Here is a 21,330-nt window from a genome sequence, read left to right on the forward strand (position 1 = left end):
CTCTCTCTCTCTCTCTTGGACGCCAGATTTATCTGTTGTAGGTGATTCACTTTACCACAATTTACCATCCTGTCTCCCACCCCATGTTCTCACTGTCCCATCTGTTTCCCCACCCTCTGTGCTCTGGATGGGACATATTTACAGGCAGACGTGTGTGTGGTGGGCAAACAGAGCATCGGGGCTGAACTGCTGTGTCCCACGGAAATACCTGTCAGGTGCTAAACTCAGATGGGCTGACCCGGTGCATCGCCTCGACTCCCTTCCCGAAAGCGAAGGGAATAAAACAAACAAATATTTGTTTGCTACAGCTGCAAACATGGGTGGTTTTCTCACAGTCGCCTCTGGTCAGGGCCTCTGCAGAAATGAACCTGCGTGACCTCTATTCGCCGCGACTCGGTGAAGACCACGTCGATCGCAGCATTTTGCGCGGACCCCCGCAGCAGCGGTTCGATGAGCTTCTGCCAGCACCTTTTTGTTACTGTGGAGAGACGCGACTCATCCATTCCCTGTTAAGGACTGAGAGGACAGGAATAGCTGGACATGTAATTATGACGACAGTCGTGTAGTCCACGCCTCGGGTTCACACACTGCAACTGGCCCAGCCTGACACTGACTGATACGCGTGTGTGTGTGTGTGTGTGTGTGTGTGTGTGTGCGCACGAATGTGTGAAAAGGGGGGGAGTTGACAACGGGACCAAGTGTAGGTCTCAAACTGCAATCCCTCTGATTTTTAACTTTGATCACTTAAGTTCCACAAGGGCCAGCGAATCTCTAAAAATACACAGCAGGACACCAGGAAGTGGAGCAGTTTCATGTTGTACCATTCCTGTGTCGAGAGCGTGTAACTATAACAGTGGATCGAGACACAGCGTAACTGAGCGGAAGAAACACAGCCTGGTGCTTAAACGACATCTTTTTGCTGAAGTGGTCCACGCTGAATAGTTGTTCAGGAGGCTAAACTGGACATGTAGCTCCAACCTCATCCATATGCTTCAAACAATAGGGCCCTGGTATCCCCCAACCCCTCCTGTCCCCCATTCCTCTGCGCTGCTGTAGATGCATCTAAACAGGTGACCAAACAGCAGTGACACAGAAGCCCGATGAAGGTCTCTTACGGCCCTTTTTGAGACATACCGATGTCTATTCACAGACACCCTGGCCGGGGCTTTTACAATAGGAGTCAAAGGGCCCCTACTGCTGGGCAGTGATTGGCAAATGCAGGTGACCCACAGTTAGGTCGGGTGTCAGATAACAGCAGCCCATTGTCCCTGCCAACAGGCCCAATGCCAAAGACTCTTTGTCATAACTCACCGCCCTCCCCCTCATCAGTCCCATTCTTTTAACTCTAATAATAGCCTCATCCCCGTCCAAGCCCAGGACCCCCTGTACCCATCCCTCATGACCACCAGGAAAGGGGAGTGACACAAATGCTTTTGTCTTGTCTTAAACTGTCACTCCATCCATAAAGGCAGGAGGAGGTGCAGCGCGTCCCCTCTTATCCTGCGCCGCGGCACAGCGAGGGGGTCGTACGTGACGGATCCACTGGGGACGACAGTGTGTGTGTGACTGGTGTGAGATCCCAAACCCAGTGCAGCCATGGATGATGTATATAAAGCCGCAGTGAGTATGGACAGATGGACTGATTATCTTATTATATCTATAATAGAATTTTTGTATTCAGGTAATTATTCATAATTCTGATGGATAAATACCATGCCTGATACTGTAATAATTACTTGATACTGATGATAATAATATGTATTTTCATGAATTGAATAAAAGTTCATCTTTCTAAGGACTTTAAGGTCATCTAAAGTTAAAACATCATGGTGTTTAGTCTGGAATCAGCAGTTGGTTTAAATGATCTTGAATTGTTGGACTCTGCTGAAGGTCATTAGAGGGTGGGGGACTGAACAATGCAATGGCTCGCCATTTGTTCTTATGGTGTGTGTGTGTGTGTGTGTGTGTGTGTGTGTGTGTGTGTTCAGTGAAATAAAGAACAATGAACAAGTCTTGCTTTACCCCCAACAGGTAGAGAACTTAACAGAGGAGCAGAAAAATGGTAAAGAAGGCTTGACTGAAGCACTTCAGACTACATTTCTCTGTGTAACCAAGTGTTCCAAAATGGTCTCACAATGTCAGCACTGTTAGTCTTCTGTTCATGGATGTGCCAATACTCACACCGTCCTGTGTCTAAAAGTGAGCTAACTGGAAACACGTTTTCCTATTTTCTCCGCACGTGGCATTCCTCCCTTCCCAGACTGCTGTGTGTCTGCGTGACTCGTTCTGTGTCCTCCTGCCACCTCCTGCCACCTCCTGCCACCAACATTGCTATTTTTAATCCCAGAGTTCCGTGCGGCGTTTGACATCTTCGTGCAGGATGCAGAGGACGGCTGCATCAGCACTAAAGAGCTGGGGAAGGTGATGAGGATGCTGGGCCAGAACCCCACTCAAGAAGAGTTGCAGGAGATGGTGGATGAAGTAGATGAGGACGGTATGACAGGAAATAGATGGATTAAAAGTGTATTACCATAAAAAGCAACAAACAACTTAATGAATGAATGAAGAAATGAATCACTTAGATTTAAAGTGTAATTACATATTAAATACTTTGACTGTTTGTGTGTGTGAAGGCAGCGGAACGGTGGACTTTGATGAGTTCCTGGTCATGATGGTGCGCTGCATGAAAGAGGAGAGCAAAGGGAAATCAGAGGAGGAGCTGGCAGAAGTCTTTCGCATGTTCGACAAGTATGTCCAATTAGAAACTGTCTTCACCCCGCAGCACCCTTCAATCTCCTCACACCACTTCAAATGCACCCCTGGAATTCTGTCTCCAACGAAGCATGTGGAACTCACAGCCCTGCTATAATTTTAGTACTGAAACTGATGGTTGATCCGACAGAACGTCCTCATGGTGGACAGATAATTTTCTGTCCTATATTTTGTCTTGACTCTTTACTTCTGCACTCACTTACACAACACTTATAGAAATGGGGATGGTTACATTGACTTGGATGAACTGAAGAACATGCTGGAGTCAACCGGTGAAGCCATCACTGAGGATGACATCGAGGAACTCATGAAAGACGGAGACAAAAACAATGATGGAAAAATTGATTATGACGGTAAGGAACAATAACAGATTGAATAATTTCTGAATGGTAATGTTAATTACTTTCTATTTCCAAAATTTTTTCTACAGAGTTCTTGGAGTTCATGAAGGGTGTTGAGTAAAGCGTGCAGGACGATGAAACTCCATTCACCATGGAAACGATTAAAAATGGAATCTTTTGGTTTTGGACAATGGCACACACCCACATACACGCATATTGTGAAATATTTGCATTTGTAAATAATAGAAACCTGCCATTTTAGTTTGATGATTAATTTTATTTAGGCATTTTGAAAATGAAATTGCGTGGGTAAAATAATTTTTTCCATTTTCATGCTGATTTTCATTCAATAAAACTATCCACTTTTCAATCTAACAGGACCAGTCTAAAGTTTTTCTGACTTGGGTGATAAAGGCCACCTACCATGGCATAGAAAATGTGTGTCCCTTTACTTAAAATGCTTAAGACAGACAGATGCATAAAAATGTAAATGAACAATTGTGTATTTCAAGCAAGACAGCATTTTATTTTCATCATAAAGTGGTGCAAAATACAAAAAACTGGCCTAAAGTGAATGTTTGCACATCCAACACAGTCACTGCTTAGATACACCCACTTTGGCAAGTATCACCAACATTTGCTAAGAATATTTAAGTTCTTACCCATATATCCTTGCAAACATGAATTCTCCAATATTTATGGGGCATCTTGCGTTTGTGCTTTTTTTTTTTTGTTCATATTTTTGATGATATGTGCGTTAGGGGACAGTGAAGGCTCAAAGCATTATCATCCACTACACAGTGGAACAAAGTACCATCCATTCAGACCCTGATATTCCTCAAGGTGTTACTGGGTTCTAATTCTTATTTCTTATTTATTTATAATATTCCAAAAGCTTCCGAAGCTCAGTGTGACCAATGAAGCTCAGTGAACATGTAAAAGCCATTTCTTTCTTTTAAAACCATGGCCTGAAAACATGCTCCTGCTTTGTGAGGTTGATGGTTTTCTTTTTCAGAAGGCTTAGAGGAGCCTATAGCAGCTGGTCTTTCCTCATAAAGACTGTGAACAAGCCGTAGCACAATAAGCTAATTATGGTCTGGAAACTTAGTAAACTTGACATCTTAAATGTACTGAAGTTTTCCTCAGTGTTTATTTCTTTTATAGTTCTTTTATTATTCCTTTCTTTTAGTATTTAAATAAATAAAGGATAATTCATGTCTTGCATAAAGACATTTTGAAAAGACATTTTAAGCAAATGTTTGGGTGCAGCAACATTCAACAGGGTTTTTAAGTAATTTAACAAACCCTGGCTAGCACAGACGTTATTATAAGCCACTTTACCTCAGATTCTTCAAAGGTAGTTATTTCAGAAGCTGCATAAACATCATAAATCCTGGTTTAATAACGATAAGGTTCAGTATGAGATATCCAAATTAAAAATTTGGGTAATTTCAAACAAATCAAGCCATATCCTGGACTAAAATTGACACAGAATGCACTACTGTACAAAAGAAAAAGTTATTCAGAATATATTCACAAATATAAATTAATAATTTGAAGTAGTGTTGTAGTTCTCGAGTGTTATGTCCCTGGACGTATGCTCCCACATGTTCTGTGTGTCTGGCTGTGTTTTTGTGTCCTGTCTCTTTTAGGTTGACTTTGTGGGAGGAGTTGAAGCCTACCAGCTCCACCTACCTTCTGCCTATTGGTCACATCCAACTATATAAAGAGACTTCAGATTGTGTTTAGAAGGTCCCCAGGGTCCTCATTCGAGTGGGTTGTTGCTTTGTGTGATAGACCCTTTGTCGTTAACCTGTTAGCTTTGTGTGTGTTTATGTGCCCTTTTCATGAACTTTTGTGCATGTTTGAGTTATCCCTGCTGGACCATCCCTTCCTTTAGGCTGTACTGATGTTGGTTAGCTGTGTCAAATCTGTTTTATTGTGCACCTTAGCTCACGGTAAATAAAAGCATTGTTTGTATGCTTTGTTTTGCTGTGGGTGGACCTCCTCATCACGTGCGTGTGACTTAGGAACGTGACATTGAAACCACTCTTTTTGTCGTCTTGGTCTTGTCTTTGTTTCAACGTTATTTGGTTTCTGTCTTGTCTTGGCTCAGACATAGTGCCTCAATGGGATGAGGAAATAAGGAGAAAACATTCTCACAGAACATATTTGTTACATGGCTCAATTCAAATGCAACCAGTCAAACTGCCCTGCTAAGGGTACTAAATGACCTACTTTTATTTAGTGACCAGGACCTCTTTTCTCTGCGCAAGTGCTCTTAGACCTTAGTGCAGCCTTTGCCACCATAGACCATAACATTCTACTATTCTGCTTGAAAAGTTAGTTGGAATAAGTGGGACACCTATCTCCTGGTGAAAATTTACTTCGCTTTCACTTTGTTGGTTTTGGCAGTGATTACTGTGAAATACGGGGTTCCACAGGGCTCAATACTGGGCCCTTTGTTATTGTCATTGTACATGCTGCCACTTGGTCAGTTACTCCGTAGACATGGGGTAAATTTAGATTTTTATGCAGGCAACACCCAAGATGTATGAAGTTCACCACCTCCCTAAACCAGAAAACTGTCTGAATCAGAGACTGAATTACCCACAATTTCCTCATAATCAACACATACAAGACTGAAGTGTTGGTGATCGGTCCCAATGGACAAGACGTGGATTGACAGAATATAGTTTGGAGTGTGCTGTTTTTTTTCAACTGGGTCTAGTACATCTGTAAAGAAGTTGGGTGTGACTTTTGATGCTGATTTGTAATTTGATTGTCATATTTTACATATTTCCAGGACGGTGTACTTCCACATAAGAAACATTGCAAAAGCTAGGGAAATTAGATTCCAAAACACAGAATCAAGCACCCAGACTACTGGCACACCCCAAGTGAAGAGACCAGCAAATAAATCCTGGTTCCTGACAACTGCTAAACAAGGACATACCATGAAACAAACCAGAGGGTCACCACAGCCACGCCCACCATAACAACTACAGCTTCAGGGATCTTCAAATGGACCAGTAACATCATTGTGGACACGTAATCTAGACCATGACACTGACTACATCCTGGACTCCTCCAACCCTACAACAGTAGGACTTATTATTACATCATCCCCAACCCTGCACTGACACCATTTGCAGGCTCACTCTACCCTGGAAGGGGGTCCCTCTCTGTATCACTCCTTCCCAACGTTTCTTCCTTTCTTTTTTTCTCTCTCCTAGAGTTTTTTTTGTGTGGTATTTTTCCTTGTGTGCAGAAGGGTCAAGTGTGGAGGGTGTTAACTGTAGGGCCTGTCAAAGCCCATTGAGACATACTGTATGTGATTTTGGGCTATACAAGAAATAAATATTGTTGTGTTGTTGTAGTTTACGCATTCATAACATCTGGACACAATTACTGTAATTCTCTGTTTTCTGGTTGCTCTTATGCTTTGTTGAATAAACTTTAGCCCATCCAAAACTGTGCAGCCAGGGTTCTTACACGCACTGCAAGGTATGATCACATTGCTCCTGTATTGTCTTCTTTGCGTTGGCTTCCAGTCAAGTTACGTATTGACTTCAAGATTCTGCTTTTCACCTTTTTTTGCAAGCAGCTTGATCACTACTATGGAGCCCCTTATGTGCCAGTGGGCAGCCATGGAAGGTGCCCAGGGAGCAGTGTGTGGGGACGGTACCTTGCTGGTTTGGGATGTAACAATACACAAGTTTAGGACAGTTATTTAATATTTTTCAAGCTGACCTCTGTTAATATTATTCTAATAGATGTGCACTTTGTCCCTCAAGGTTCTGATCCTTTTCTCCCTCTAAACGAGATCACTTGTTGAGGTCATTTCCTCACATGGATTATCCTACCACTGCTATGCCGGGGGCACACAACTCATCTTCTTTTCCTCCCTCTGATCTACATGCTGCTTCCAAAATCTCTGCATGTCTAACTGACATCTCATCTTGGATGTCAGCCCATCACCTCCAACTCAATCCCACCAAAACTGAACTAATATTCATTCCAGCAGATTCATCACCACATCAGGATCTTGCTATTTACCTGGACAACTCACAGCTCTCTCCTTCTACAACAGCCCGCAACCTTGGAGTAACAATAGACAACAAACTCTCCTTCTCTACTCACACCAGCAACCTTTCCCACTCATGTAGATTCCTTCTCTACAATATCAGACGAATCCACACGTCAACCCCGGCCACCCAGATACTGGTTCAGTCCCTAGTAATCTACTGTCCCCTGTAACTACTGACTGTAAGTCGCTCTGGATAAGGACGTCTGATAAATGTAAAATGTAGTAATCTCACGACTGGACTACTGTAACTCCCTTCTAGCTGGTCTACCACTATGTACCATCCGACCTCTACAACTAATACAAAAAGCCAAACATGGAGTAACACCATCCTACCTCACAGCCCTTATTACACCTCGTATACTCCGAGCCTCCAGTACTGCTCGCCTGGTCCCTCTATCTCTGAAGGTAAAATCCAGACACTCATCTAGACTCTTCTCCATCTTGGCCCCTCGGTGGTGGAATGAACTTCCCCTCAAGGTCAGAACAGCTCAGTCACTGAGCACCTTCAAACAGCAGCTCGAGACCTTCCTCTTTAGATTAACTTGTAACTTTATTGTCTAAATTATGTATAGAATCTACAACAGAGTGAATAAAAAGATTGGTTCACTAGGACCCCCAACTAAGAATACAGAACTGATCACTTCATTGATGGTAACATGGAAGCACGTTGTAAGTTGCTCTGGATAAGGGCGCTGCCAAAAGCCTTAAATGTAAATTTAGAGAGACGACAGAGGATTGCTGAGAATATTTTCGCAATCAGGCCTTGTAACTATGACAAATCTGGGAGAATGGAAAAACCCATGGATTATATATATAAAATTGGAAAGTAATAGTAATAATACTTTAAAGCAACACATTAAATGGTCACAGTAACGTGAGTGCAGTTCTAGCCCTAGTCAGTTTTGTCAAAAGTTGTTCTAAGTATTTTTCCCCCCTGTAGCTTCAGTGTACCAAATGGGCCTATGCCAGCATAGGCTATAAATTCTCAATTGGCCAGGGAGGTACAACATCCAGAACACACACCAAAAAAGCAAATAGATGGCCCACACGTTTTATTTCAGTGCATGAAAGGCAGGGGAAACTAACACTGCATCATACACTTACACGTCACTCACATTAGGGTTTGCATTGTCCACACACTTAAAGTGTAATGCCTCAGTGCTGTGATAAGTTTGGAATTTATGAACCGCAGCAGAATGAAACCCAATTCCCTGATCTGAATTGCTGATTTTTGAAAAAGTGCATAATTTCTCCCCCCCGTTCAGTGATCTTAACGAGGCACATAGACCCATATGAAAATGTAGAAGCAGTCATGCAACTGAGCGTTTATGCTTAAAACATGGAGCTCAGAATGCAAAAAACCTAAAGTACATATTGAGTTACAAAAATGGAAAGTAGAGTCAGCAGTAATTATCTAGGGAGGGTCTAATTACAGTGCAAATAGCTAAAGGAATGTCATAACCTACTCTTAGGACACAAATCCCCAGGTCTGACGTTTTTTGAAGCCTACTGCTAGTGTATGGGTAGGAGTGGCAGCTTAGGGTTAGCAAGATGACAGGAGAGAAAAACCACCATAAACACACAGCTCAGTTGGCGAAGGTGCCCTTGACTGCAGCCACGATGCTCTTGGCACTGATGCCGAACAGGTCGAGCAGCTCCTGTGGCTTCCCACTCTGAGGCACTCTGCTCACGGCCAAACGGTGGACCACAATGCTCGGCTCGCCTGCCACCGCGGACAACACTGCCTCGCCTAGGCCACCTAGAAACGACAGGCTTTGTTAGACCACACACACACCATTTGGAAAAAAATGAGTCACATTAAAATATAAGGCAAGTCTCACCCTCTTTATAATGGTCCTCCACGGTAATTATTCGTCCTCCTGTGGCACGGGCGCTGTCCACAATGGTGCCGGCATCAAGGGGCTTAATGGTGAATGGGTCAATCACACGGATGTTCACACCTACAATTAAGTGTGAATATAGTTGATGAGTCTCAGTCCTTCTGCTAAAAAGTTAGGGGTCACCACAGCGGACTAACTGGTCTGGTTGTGAACACAATCGATTTGGCAAAAGTTTCACACCCTCTCAACTCACAAGGCTCCCCAGGGGTTCAGAGGATTAGTCTATGAGCAGGCTTTTTACTAATGTTATTTTTATTTATACTCATAAATGTGTTTGCGCACTTCTTATATGCCTTGTACATATAATGTATGTCTCTGTGCAGTTGTAGTCTATGCAATTTCCTTCAGGATTAGAATCAGATAACTTTATTAGTTTAAAAGTAGAACAAACCAAGTGCTCCTGCTGTATGCCAGCAGGAGGCGCACTAACCTTCACTGGCCAGCTGCTGTGCTGCAGCCAGTGCTTCATGCAGAGTCACTCCTGCTCCAATCACAGTCACCCGGTCACTGTCTGACTGGCGTACCACCTACAGGACGGATAAAGATAAAAAAAAATAAATAAAAACATGCTATAACTGCCTCTGCAGCTAAACTGTAAAATGCAGCAATGTTGCAAAAAGCCTTGAAATTAACCTTTGCATGGCCCACTTCAAACTTCTCATCAGGTTCGTAAATTACTGCTGTATCAGGCCTGCTTGTGCGGATGAAACAAATGCCCTTAAAAAAAAAAAAAAAAAAAAAGCGTAAATGAACACGCAGCGATATTGTAAGATTGAATGAGGAAACCGTGCCAGACTCACCTTTGTATTGGCAGCCAACTCTAGAGCCCTTTCTGTGGAAACCCCATCGCTGGGATAGAAGACTGTGCATGTTGGGATTGCTCTGAACATCGCCAAGTCCTCAAGTGCCATTTGAGAAGGGCCGTCCTCACCTACAGCAAAGCATTAAAATCAGAACATCGAGGCCAGTCCAACTTGAACACACTACGCCATCTACTGGACAACATAATTGCATTCAGTGAAATAACACAAAGAGGAATGTGGCAAATATGTAAAGCTTGGAGGAGGAAGGCAGAAAAATAAAAAAGGATTTAAAAAAAATAATAAAACCCCAGTAGCGGAGCATTGAGAAAGAACATTTATGCCTTTACACTCTGGAAGATTTTGTTTTTAAGTGCAGTGTAAAAACTGAGTCAAATATTGTAGGCAGCACACAGTTCCTGGCTGAGGGTTTTGCATTACTACGAGGTACATGCTCTTCTTCCTTTAAATCAATGACTGAATCTAGAACTCCTGAAGTCTGCTGAGGACACCAGTCGTTGGACCAGACTCATGTTGCAATTCTCATCTACAACTGTACTTTACATACAAAATTCTTACTATATTGTATACTATTTAGACTGGGCTATTGGCTGGAATCAAATTCAATGTACGCTGTTCACTCACATACACACAAGCACTACAGACATTCAGAACCACACAATCCACAAACTGTCAAGCCACATTTTCTATTACAAATTAACTGGCATAAGCTTGTTAAATGCTGTATGCACAAAATGCAGTGATTAAAACTACCAAACGCAGTCAACAATAAGCAAAGGACCTGGTCAGTACTTTTGATTGTGAATTTGAAGGCAAATATTTCAGGAATTTTGTTCAAGGCTCTACAATTGACCATAAAAAAAAAAAAAAAAAAAAAAAAAAAAAAAAACATTAATTTATAAATTACTCTTAACTCACGCAAAGCATGTGGGATGCCCCCACTTACCTATGGAAACGCCACAGTGGGAACCAGAGAGGTTTATGTTAGACATGGAGATGGCTCCCATGCGAATCTGGTCATAGGCACGTGAGAAAAAGGCAGCAAACGTGCTGGCGAAGGGCACAGTGCGATCACGGGTCGCACAGCCAATCGCCACGCTAACCTGGAGAGGAAAAAATAAATAATTTAACAATAAAATCAATCACCACATTGACCGTGATCCAGCTCGACCCCATTTGGATTGCCAGTCTTGCTTACCAGTACTTGCTCAGCAATAAAGCACTCAACGAAGCGGTCCGGGTGGGCCTTCTTGAAAAGCTCAGAGAACGTAGAGTTCTTCGTATCGCCATCCATAGCCACAACTTTCTGACTTCCCTCTCCAAGTTTAGCCAAGGCTACTCCATAGGCCCGTCGGGTAGAAACCTGAACAGCAGAAACGAATTTCCTGATGTCACCCACAAGTTTACTAAAAAGCAGGACTGGTTTGGACAAACATTGCAAAATACCTTGTCTCCCAGGTTGTAAGCTGGCGGAGAAGGCAGGCAGATGGGAGAGTTGTCCGCGGGTTTGGCATCCTCTGCGGGCAGCTCGGGGATGAGGGTCTTGTTGGGAGACTGGATCAGGCTCTGCAGGTGGGAAAGCAGGGCATCCACTTTGTCTTTAGGAATAGGCTTTCCGTGCCAGTTCTCTTGATCCTCAATGCCTATAGAGAAGAGACAGAGGGCATGAAACGCTGCATGAGTAAGACCGTTCATCCAACAAGAGACAACTGGTGTCAGCACAAGATCAAGCCGAAATAAAAGCAGCAACCTTATCACCTCATGTCTATTAAATTGGACCGGACCTGCAGGTTTAAAGACTGTAAACCAGCGGCTGGCAAACAAGATAATGGGTCAATGGAAACAAATCAGGGTGAAAGCAAAACTGTAAATCCAGGGTGACAGGAGTTCTGTACTTCTGTATACAGATTCTGCCTATTCAACTAACCCCCAAAACTTACATTGAGTAAAAACGTGACAGTCAAAATAAATAAATAAATAAAAATAAAAAATTAATGAACAGGTCACTGAATTATTCTAACCAGGGCTTTGTTGCAGGCCAGTGTGTAATGAAAATATTGATATTTGACGTCCCTGCACTGATACAATATCACTACGTAAACAATGATATGCTGTAGGGCTGCACGATATTGGGAAAATATGCAATTGAATATTCCGTTAACTATTTCTTGCGATATAACATTTCCCTAGAAAAATGCATTTTAAAAAAAATAAACAGGTAATATAATCTGATATAAATCTAATTCAGGCTAAAAAGAAACAATTAAGGAAGTTGCAAATATTAAGACTTCAAAACATTATGTCTGAAAACCCTCAGCAGATATTCTGATTTCTGGTTTGCTGTTACCATAATATGAATTGCTTTCAAAGGACACTTTATTTACATGTAACCATACACTCAAGGGTGTCTTAAAACAAGAGCATCTTTTAAACAAAATATTTCCTTGCCTGTTTTTGTTTCACACAAATAAGAAAATACTATTTAACAGTGTAAAGGCCACAAATTGGTATGTAGTGGAAACACTAAGTCAACATCCATACAAATAATCTATATTAACATGTAAACATTACATGGCCCGGTCTAGCCAGTAGCATTATATCACCTACTTGGGAGGCAGGTATGAAGATAGTAAGGGCCCATCTGATTGGTCAAATTTGGACAAATGCTTGGTACATAAATTAATGCTGCGTCCAAATCGCATACTACTTGAGTAGGCACTACATTTGAATTTGTACGTACTGCGCTACCGTTAAAACAGTATGTTCTGTATAGTATGAATGGAATTCGGACGTACTACATCCGCAGTGTTTGATTTTTTTTACCTTTACAGAGGGCATTTTCTCACAAATGTAATTTAACCACTGCAAATAGTTACGTTTAATTAGGGACGGCAAATAGTTAACCATGTTACAGGTAAATGTGTTCTGTTGGGGTTTGGGATGTTATGGGGATTTAATGTAGCGTGTGCAAGGGGAGAAACTTTACACCGGGACGTAGTTGTGTAGGGCTGGAGGAGAAGAGGACACGCCTCCCTGTTGCGTGAAAGCCGGAGGAGAAGGTATTGGCTGTTAGCACCATCTACTGGCTTCAGGTCAATAAAAAGCGGTACTCCGAAACCCACATGGAGCAGATTTCTTCTTTCCTGACCTCACGGCAACGGCTCGTCACAAGAATATAGTATGCGATTTCAGACGCAGCATAAATCTCATTTATATAAACTCTTTGCGATACATATCGCGTATACTATTATCGCGATAATGATATTATTCCTCTATCGTGCAGCCCTAATATGCTGTATTGATATTTAATAAAAAAAAAAAAAAGTAAGCGGACACGCAGAGCCATGTGACCCACCTTTGAGGCCTTTGCCCTTCAGTGTTTTGGCCACAATGGCAGTGGGCTTCCCTTTGAGCTGCTGAGCCTGCCAAAATGCCTTGCACAGCTCCTCCACATCGTGACCATCCACCACGTACGTGTTCCAGCTGTGGTGACAAAGTAGAGTCAGACTGCAGATCAGTACTTCACGTCACTCGGAAGACTAGACAAGGTCTGTGGGGGCAGAAGCACAAGTCGGTATGGGACAGACTCACCCAAAAGCCTCACAGCGCTTCCTGTAGACCTCCATGTCGTGCTGCAGAGGCGCCGGCTCGCTCTGCGCCAGTCTGTTCACGTCCAGGATCGCTACCAGGTTGTCCAGCTTGTAGTAGGAGGCAAAAGCCATAGCTTCCCAGACAGCTCCCTCAGAACACTCTCCATCTCCCATCATGCAGTACACGCGGTAACTAACCAACGACAAGACATTTATGCTCAATTACTCAAGAATCTGTACTTAAAATTAGTTCATTATATTTGAATGCTGACTACACATTCACATTGATTTTGCTATAATAGTTATTTTTAAAAAATGGTAATATGCTTATCAAATTTCCACAAAAAGTTTTTTTTTTTTTTTTTTTGTACTAAATTAAAGAACCAAGGCAGAGCAGCCATGCTAAATTACACAATGAGGCGGTCCTAAAAATAGGCATCTGGTTCAACTCAAGGGGGAGCCATTTTTGGCAAATTATTAACGAGTACTAAACATTAAAAAGTGCAGCGGGAGAGAGGAACTCGTACCTGGCCTTGTCAAAATGCTTCCCGGTGTAGGCCATTCCACACGCTGCTCCCAAACCCTGACCCAGCGAGCCGGTGGCCACGTCAACAAAGGCCAGTTTCTGCAGGTCACACGTACAGGTTCACATGATTAAAGGATAACCGCTGCCCTGGATGATTAGTGGATTGCACCTCTAACACAATATGTGTGCATTTTACATACAGCTTGATAAGTAAACGTAGCCCTGAGAGAATTCACATTGCACTAAAATCCAATTAAACGGCAGCAATAAGGAACCATGTGGCTTCGAAGACACTATTGCACATTTCATATTGCACTGTGTATGCTGAGAACAGAAGTTTTGGGAAACAAAGCCACTAGGGTGGAAATGAAGATCCTCTCCAAACCCATTTCAAACCCGCCTGAAGAATAAATAAGAGGATGCCAATACTCACAGGGGTAGGGTGGCCCTCCAGATCGCTATCGATCTTGCGCAGGTTCAGGAGGTCAGACTCCTTGATAAACCCTGCTTCCGCCCATGCAGCGTAAAGGATGGGAGCTGCATGGCCCTGAAAAAGAGAAGAGCAAAACAAGGAGACCGGCTCTGATTAAAATGCCAGGGTTTGGATTCCTGAGCTCCCGCCGAGACCTTGAGACTGTGGCCTGGGAAGCCTCACCTTAGACATCACAAAACGGTCATTGCAGGCGTTACGGGGGTCCTTGGGTTTGTAGCGCATGGTGTGGAAGAAGAGCACAGACATGATCTCTGCAGCGCTGCAGCATGACGTAGGGTGCCTGCAGACCAAGAGGTCCATGGTCAGATAAAATACCACGAGTTAAAAACTTAAACAGCATTTTAAACACAGTGCACTGGACCACATGACAGTTAATCTTTTTATTAAAACGTTAAAAAAAAAAAAAAACATGCACAGTGTTTGGGTATGAGTTTCTGATTTCCAACAGGCCCAGAACTTTTTTTTTTAAAAATTAAAAAGAGAACCACATGCAGTCAAGACCACACACACACACACACACACACACACACACACGCCTGTGCAAACAAGATCGAGAGGAACTGCTTTTGAAACTGACAAAAAGCCCTGATCCCTGAACAGGGCGGTTTTGCAACCCGGTGTTACCCACACAGGAGAAGCGGTGACAAAATCTGACCCACATGCACATAACCAACGCATTTTAAGCAATCGCGAGGTTAGTCCAAAGGGCCCTGTGAAATTTCTACACACTTGTTGAACATCCTGGAGCATTCATTCCACCAATTTACCACCTTGATCTTCACGTCAGGCTGAAATTGAGAAAAAGAGGGAGAGAACTGAAAAAGGAGGCAATAACGAGAAGAAATGAAAACGAAGTCAGAGATCACAAGGACAGACGAGACTGAAGAGGGTGCAGGTTACACTTCCTGGAGGACAAGGTTTCATTCGCGCCTCAAAGCCTGCATTGTGCGTCCCCGCCGGCGCTCCTGGTTCGGCGCACATGGTGAATCACGTGGGCCGAGGACCACCGCGCCACGTGATTTTTAACTCAAGCGAACGGGAAAAGAAAATAAATAAATAAAAACTCCACTTCCTGCTCATTTTATGTAAAAAAGTTATCCCCCTAGAGTGTCTAAAACGAATTAAGCAATAAATAAATGTCCGCGCACGTGCTGGGGACGTAAAGCGCGTCAGGTCACGTTACGTAAACGTAGGTAAGAACGTCTACTGCCTTTTTAAAACAGGCTCGCAGTAGCTCAGCAGCGGCTCACCCGGAGTTGGAGGCGCACGTCGCCTTGATGGAGTTGATCCTCAGCTTGTTGGCCACGTCCTTCAGGCCCTGCAGGGTTTTCTCGTCGGGCTTGTGGTAGCTCATTCTGAGACGCTCGACCACTGATCACGGAAAATACACGCGCCTGACTGACTGGCCGCCTGACGGACGCACGCTGACGCCGGAGAGCAGAGCGCGCGCCGCGCGTGCGCTTTAAAGGTCAAGTGTGACCCCGCCCACCCGGCGCGCTGATTGGGCGGCGCGTTGATGGCAAGATGTCGGTGGTGCCGGGTCAGGAAGAAACCACACATGAATTACATTTACATTTAACGCATTTGGCAGACGCCCTTATCCAGAACGACTTACAACGTGCTTCAATGTTACAATCAATGAAGTGATCAGTTCTGGTTCATTAGGATCCTCAACTATGAATACAATCTTTTTATTCACTCTATTGTAGTTTCTATTCATAAGTTAATCAAAATATTCTCTAAAGAGGAAGGTCTTGAGCTGACGTTTGAAAATACTCAGTTACTGAGCTGTTCTGACCTCGAGGGGAAGTTCATTCCACCACCGAGGGGCCAAGACAGAGAAGAGTCTAGATGAATGTCTTCCTTTTACCTTCAGAGATGGAGGGACCAGGCGAGCAGTACTGGAGGCTCGGAGTATACGAGGTGCAGTGCGAGGTGTAATAAGGGCTGTGAGGTAGGATGGTGCTACTCCATGTTTGGCTTTGTAGGCCAGCATCAGTATTTTGAACCTGATGTGGGGGGTCAGCTACTGGGAGCCAGTGGAGGGAACGTAGCAGAGGGGTGGTGTGGGAGAATTTGGGAATTAAAAACTGATAAATGAAATCAGTTGTTCTAAATATGAGTTTTGCTCCCATTTGCACACATTATTTCATATTTTCTTTATAAAAAATATTATAAACATTTCTTAGACCTTATCAGTACTTCAGTAGAATGAATATTTTAAAGTTTAAATGACTTTCATGAGTGATCCTCGAAGTACCCAAAGTGCACGAAAACGCAGAATAGATTCGAACCGCAATCCACACAATAACATGACAAATCACAAGTTTACGATGTCTTATCTCGAACAATCACGCCTCGCCGGTTAAATATTTGTGCTGTTCCTTTAAATTGCGAAGGGCCGTCGCTGCCAACAGGGAAGTGGTCACATTTCTGCTCTCTCATTCTTACTAAGGTGGAATGCGAGGCAGGAGACAGAAAAAAAACCCCACGATGCATCTTTTCCATCAGAGATCCAGTTCTTCCCTCCTTTATCATTCACTTCTCCGAACAAGACCACATTCCTCTGGGTCTAATCTGTTCGACGTTGCATGATCGTTTGATTATGAAAGTGCATATCGTGCTTTTTCTATTTGCCTTGCCTGAAATTTGCAGGTGTGTTCATTTATTCCAGAAAGCATTTTATTGTTGCAGTTTGTGTGTATGTGCACAGTGGACAGTGTTTTTTAGGCGTGTATAATCAGCCAAACACACACACATCTCCACACCCCACACACACTCATGCATTAGATGGAGCAGGGCTGCTTTCTGTCACTTCATTGCCGTCTTCACCATCCAGTTGCTAAAACAATAAAAGTAGAATAAATCTATATGTGGCTTTCCTGGCAATCGATTGACAAAACACTAGGAAAAAATGTAGAGCACTGAGCAAGAAAAAAAAGCAAATAATCATCCACTGACTAAATAATGATGCAGCTAAACCCAGATCTGCTGATGCACTAGATATTGTAATAGTGCGAATTTGGTGAATGTTGTTGCTTCTTTAACCAGTACAGTTGGTTTTTATCTCTACTAAGATCATTGAAAGGGGTTTTGTAATAATGAATGAAGCTTTTAAAGTGACGGACTTGGGTGAACGAACACAGCATTCCATTGGAGCTCAGGGCTAATTGTTGCTGATTGAGCTCCTCTCTGCATGTATGCAGATATTCCATCAATAACAGACATTTCCAGCTACCAGAGTCATTACCACATCAACAATGACCTGAAAGTTTTAAATGCAAAAGTTTGATTAGACCGGTTTTGAACATGGCGGGGATAGTAATAGAGATAGAGCTGTTCAGCTGTTTGCTGCTTGTGGTGACTGGGCGTGTGACTGGGCCTTACCACAACTCTCTCTTCAGCCTCTGCCTTCTGCTCGGCCGTGACGGGCTCCTTGTCCAGCCTCTCCAGCAGGGGGAGATGTCTGAGCACACACGCCACGTAATCGTCCATCTCTGCCAGTTGGTTCTCTGCCAATACCAGCACCCGCAGAGTCTGGGCCACGCCTGACAGGCTGCGCAAAGCTCTCTGGGAATGAATGAGGTTTCCCCTTCAAGACAAAAAAAAAAAAGTATAGATATTGTAATATGTGCATGGTTTTATACCTCCGCTCACAGTGGACAAATATGTGTGCTGTGTTCTGGAGGTGACGTGCTTCACGGCGGTGGGCCCGCACAGCGAGAGGGAGTGCCTCTCCCTGTGCACAGGTCCCGTTCTGATTGGAGCGTGCAGGGTGGGAGCAGTTGCTGCCCTCATTCTGGTGTGGTGCTTTATGGGGTGTGTCCCAGGTCCCGCTGGGCCGGCCAATGACACTGGCCTCTGCCCAGCCCTTGCTCAACCAAATGCAGAAGTTTGCAGTGACCAGGACATCACGCCTGGTCAAAACATCAATATTCATCCAGCAGAATGAAATGTGCTGATAAAAAAAAAAAAAAACACGTGGACACCCGAGTGAAATAGAGAAAAAGACTGTTTTTGACTCATATGTATTAGAGCAAGAATATGCAGATGCTGTCAGCCAAAGAATTTTTTTTTTTTTTGTTTACCTAACATTTAGGTAGTGCAGCGATTTCATGTTGCAGTTTATGCCATCCAGGGTTTCCAGCTGGTTGTCCCGCAGATGAAGTGTGGTCAGGCGCTCAAGTTTATCTAGACCTTCCAGTCGTTGGATGACGTTCTGGGCCTGGAGAAAATGATGATTGATAAAGTGAAAGCTCTGGGTGGGTAGGTGACATGTGTCAAGTGACAGCCACATGATGTAAAAGAAAGCATGATTATTCAGGCCAGGACACCTTCCTGGCTTGTGCTCCTCAGGCTTGTCTGCTCATGAATCTCTCATGGTTTCTTCTTCCTTGATCGATTTTTTTGACACGGGTGTCTACCCATCACATTTTGGTCCTTGTCAAAGTTGCTCAAATCCTCAAACTTGCTGCATAATATATCCCACGCACTGCCATGTGCCACTTTAACAAGGTAATGAATGTTATTCTCTTCGCCTGTCAGTGGCCACAATGTTAGGGTGGTAGTAGTCTGGTGCGTAACACACTCGCCTATGAACCAGAGAACACTTAACCCTGACTGTCCCTGTTACTACGGACCGTAAGTCACTCTGGATAAGGACGCCTGACAAATAACTTAAGTGCAAATGAATCATGATAAAAGTGAATTCAGCAGCCCACTGTTTTGCAATAAGTAATGTCGTTTTGCGTTGAACCCAGCCGCCGGGGATGCAGGTGACACTTGTCAGGAAGGGCATCCGATGTAAAACCTTTGCCAGGTCAATTGTGCAGATAGCCAGACCAGCTGGTCTGCTGTGGCAACTCCTAACAGGAGCAACTGAAGGAGGATGTCATTTTGTCTTATTTTGACATTGTAGCCGAGTGGTGAGACACTCACTTATGAACCAGAAGACCCAGGTTCAAGTCCCACTTACTACCATTGTGTCCCTGAGCAAGACACTTAACCCTAAGTGTCCCTGTAACTACTGATTGTAAGTTGCTCTGAATAAAGGCATCAGATAAATGCTGTAAATGTAAAAATAATGGGGGGGAAAAAGTTGCATGAACTGGAAGAAATAATATACATACATTTGACTTATAGAATAAGGAACTGCACTGTATAAACAGTAAAATAATGACATTACCAAGTAAAGGTGACGAAGTTTGGGTAAAAAGATGCCATCTGTAGTTTCCAACCGATTTCCTCTCAACTCAAGAACAACCAGATTCGACAGTCTGTGATGTTCAATGCCAGATATTCTCTGAATGGCATTGCCTGGGAGAAAATTGATGATGGTAACAGATTAAAGAGCTGCCTGTCGCTGACACTGAATAAATAAAGCAGCATTACGGGTTTCTTCAGCCACCCGTCCTGGTGACCCACCAGTGAGGTTAAGTGTCTCCAGTGCCGAGCCACTCAGCCCTTCCACATCTCGGAGGCGATTAGCGGCCAGGCTGAGCCACTGTAAGTAAGGGAGCGTGCCGACAGGTTGATCTCTGAAGCTCCGCACCAGGTTCCCATCTATCTTGAGCCAGAGCAGCTGGGTGAGATTAGCCAATGGGGAGAGGTCAGACAGGTGATTGGAGGAGAGGTCAAGAAAGCGAAGGTGGACGAAGGATTTGATGAGGGCAATATCTGTCAGGCTCCTTGTAGAGGGTGGTGGCAGAGCAAAAGGGAAATTAAATTAAAACCTGGATTTGTGAAGTGGATGTACATTAAAGCTGAATTAACAGGGAATTGCTGAGCTGAATGGATATGATATATATAGTTAAATGAAATGAAAAACCAATGAACATACTTCTCTTTTAAATCGAGCTTAACAAATGCATGGGATAAGCCATTTCCTGTACGGGCCAACAGGGACAAGCCCGGAACTAATATTTCTTGGGTTAAAGAGCAATCCTCAATCTGTAAAGAAATGACACAAGATTTAAATAATATTTAACATGATGAAAATATACTTCATCACACTGCACGATACCCACGTGGTCTTCATGGTCAGATGTGGCTTCTCTGTGTTCCTCCTCTTGATCCTCTTCATCACCATCCGACTGTGCCAACTCTTCATCTTCAAACTCTGACATTAAAACGCTGTCGCTGAATACTCAACCTACCTGGCAGAAAAACACAGATCTATGTCAAAAGAACCAGGAGAATACTTAAATGCTAGTATTTTTATGAATAAGTATTTTAATATTAATTTCGCTTCAGTAGCGAACCTGTAACTCGCGCGACGCCAACTGTTTACTCGGGTTTCCATTAACAACGCGCATGCGCAGATGCGCGTCGATGTCAAAACGACTACAAGAAAGTGGGAAAAAAGTCATTACGTTGTCGCTCCCTGTAAAAGTTGATATAATGAGAGGTGTTTGGTTCAAAAACGCAGGTGACCAGGAGCATCGTACGTTGACGTCGTCGCCATGTTGTGAGGGGCTTTTCAGTGTTAAAGTGATGATGCAGAGACGATGATTCATTTGGTGTGAAATACAGTTCATCTTTAAATGTTTTGTAAGAATACTGAACTAGATTTTTTTTAGAAATGAGTTTATTTGTTGCACCTTTATTTTTTATTTTTATAAATGTATTTATTTGATGTGATGTGTGAGATTTTACTTTACATGGCCACTCTCTTCTGTCATAGATATGCATTTCTACTGTAATTTTAGGATTTGTCTTATTTTTGTTTGTGAAAAATATGACTAAAAATTACAAACAAAAGATTACTTGAACCAAAAACAATGTTTATAACCGTAAC

The 21,330-nt window shown here is 43.2% G+C and overlaps 3 protein-coding genes across 5 annotated transcripts; 1 reads left to right on the top strand and 2 right to left on the bottom strand.

The window, feature by feature from the left end:
* The first annotated feature begins 1,439 nt into the window (after positions 1-1,439).
* On the top strand, positions 1,440-3,488 carry tnnc1b (troponin C type 1b (slow)). The gene is made up of 6 exons (XM_028993418.1): positions 1,440-1,620; positions 2,032-2,062; positions 2,348-2,494; positions 2,634-2,748; positions 2,989-3,125; positions 3,203-3,488. The coding sequence occupies exons 1-6, from the start codon at positions 1,597-1,599 to the stop codon at positions 3,232-3,234; spliced, it is 486 nt and encodes a 161-aa protein (XP_028849251.1). The 5' UTR covers positions 1,440-1,596; the 3' UTR covers positions 3,235-3,488.
* Positions 3,489-8,238: 4,750 nt separating this feature from the next.
* tktb (transketolase b) lies at positions 8,239-15,979 on the bottom strand. Its single transcript, XM_028993522.1, has 14 exons — positions 15,785-15,979; positions 14,697-14,814; positions 14,475-14,588; positions 14,043-14,140; positions 13,517-13,708; positions 13,281-13,408; positions 11,372-11,568; positions 11,124-11,288; positions 10,872-11,028; positions 9,905-10,035; positions 9,738-9,821; positions 9,535-9,631; positions 9,045-9,164; positions 8,239-8,962 (listed from the first exon to the last, which is right to left on the bottom strand). Exons 1-14 carry the CDS (start codon positions 15,886-15,888, stop codon positions 8,790-8,792), a joined length of 1,878 nt encoding a protein of 625 aa, XP_028849355.1. The 5' UTR covers positions 15,889-15,979; the 3' UTR covers positions 8,239-8,789.
* A 937-nt stretch (positions 15,980-16,916) lies between these two features.
* On the bottom strand, positions 16,917-21,005 carry lrrc23 (leucine rich repeat containing 23). Of its 3 annotated transcripts, none has more exons than XM_028994519.1 (8): positions 20,906-21,005; positions 20,561-20,685; positions 20,374-20,483; positions 19,959-20,221; positions 19,720-19,850; positions 18,623-18,759; positions 17,922-18,126; positions 16,917-17,376 (listed from the first exon to the last, which is right to left on the bottom strand). In XM_028994519.1, exons 2-8 carry the CDS (start codon positions 20,657-20,659, stop codon positions 17,314-17,316), a joined length of 1,008 nt encoding a protein of 335 aa, XP_028850352.1. In that variant the 5' UTR covers positions 20,660-20,685; positions 20,906-21,005; the 3' UTR covers positions 16,917-17,313. The 3 variants fall into 3 exon arrangements, with proteins under 3 accessions (XP_028850352.1, XP_028850350.1, XP_028850351.1); XM_028994517.1 differs by lacking the exon at positions 20,906-21,005 and adding an exon at positions 20,795-20,828 and having other exon boundaries at positions 20,561-20,689; XM_028994518.1 differs by lacking the exon at positions 20,906-21,005 and adding an exon at positions 20,795-20,826.
* Between the last annotated feature and the right edge of the window lie 325 nt (positions 21,006-21,330).

Source organism: Denticeps clupeoides, chromosome 10 (genome assembly GCF_900700375.1).
Source record: "Denticeps clupeoides chromosome 10, fDenClu1.1, whole genome shotgun sequence".
Lineage (NCBI taxonomy): Eukaryota > Metazoa > Chordata > Actinopteri > Clupeiformes > Denticipitidae > Denticeps > Denticeps clupeoides.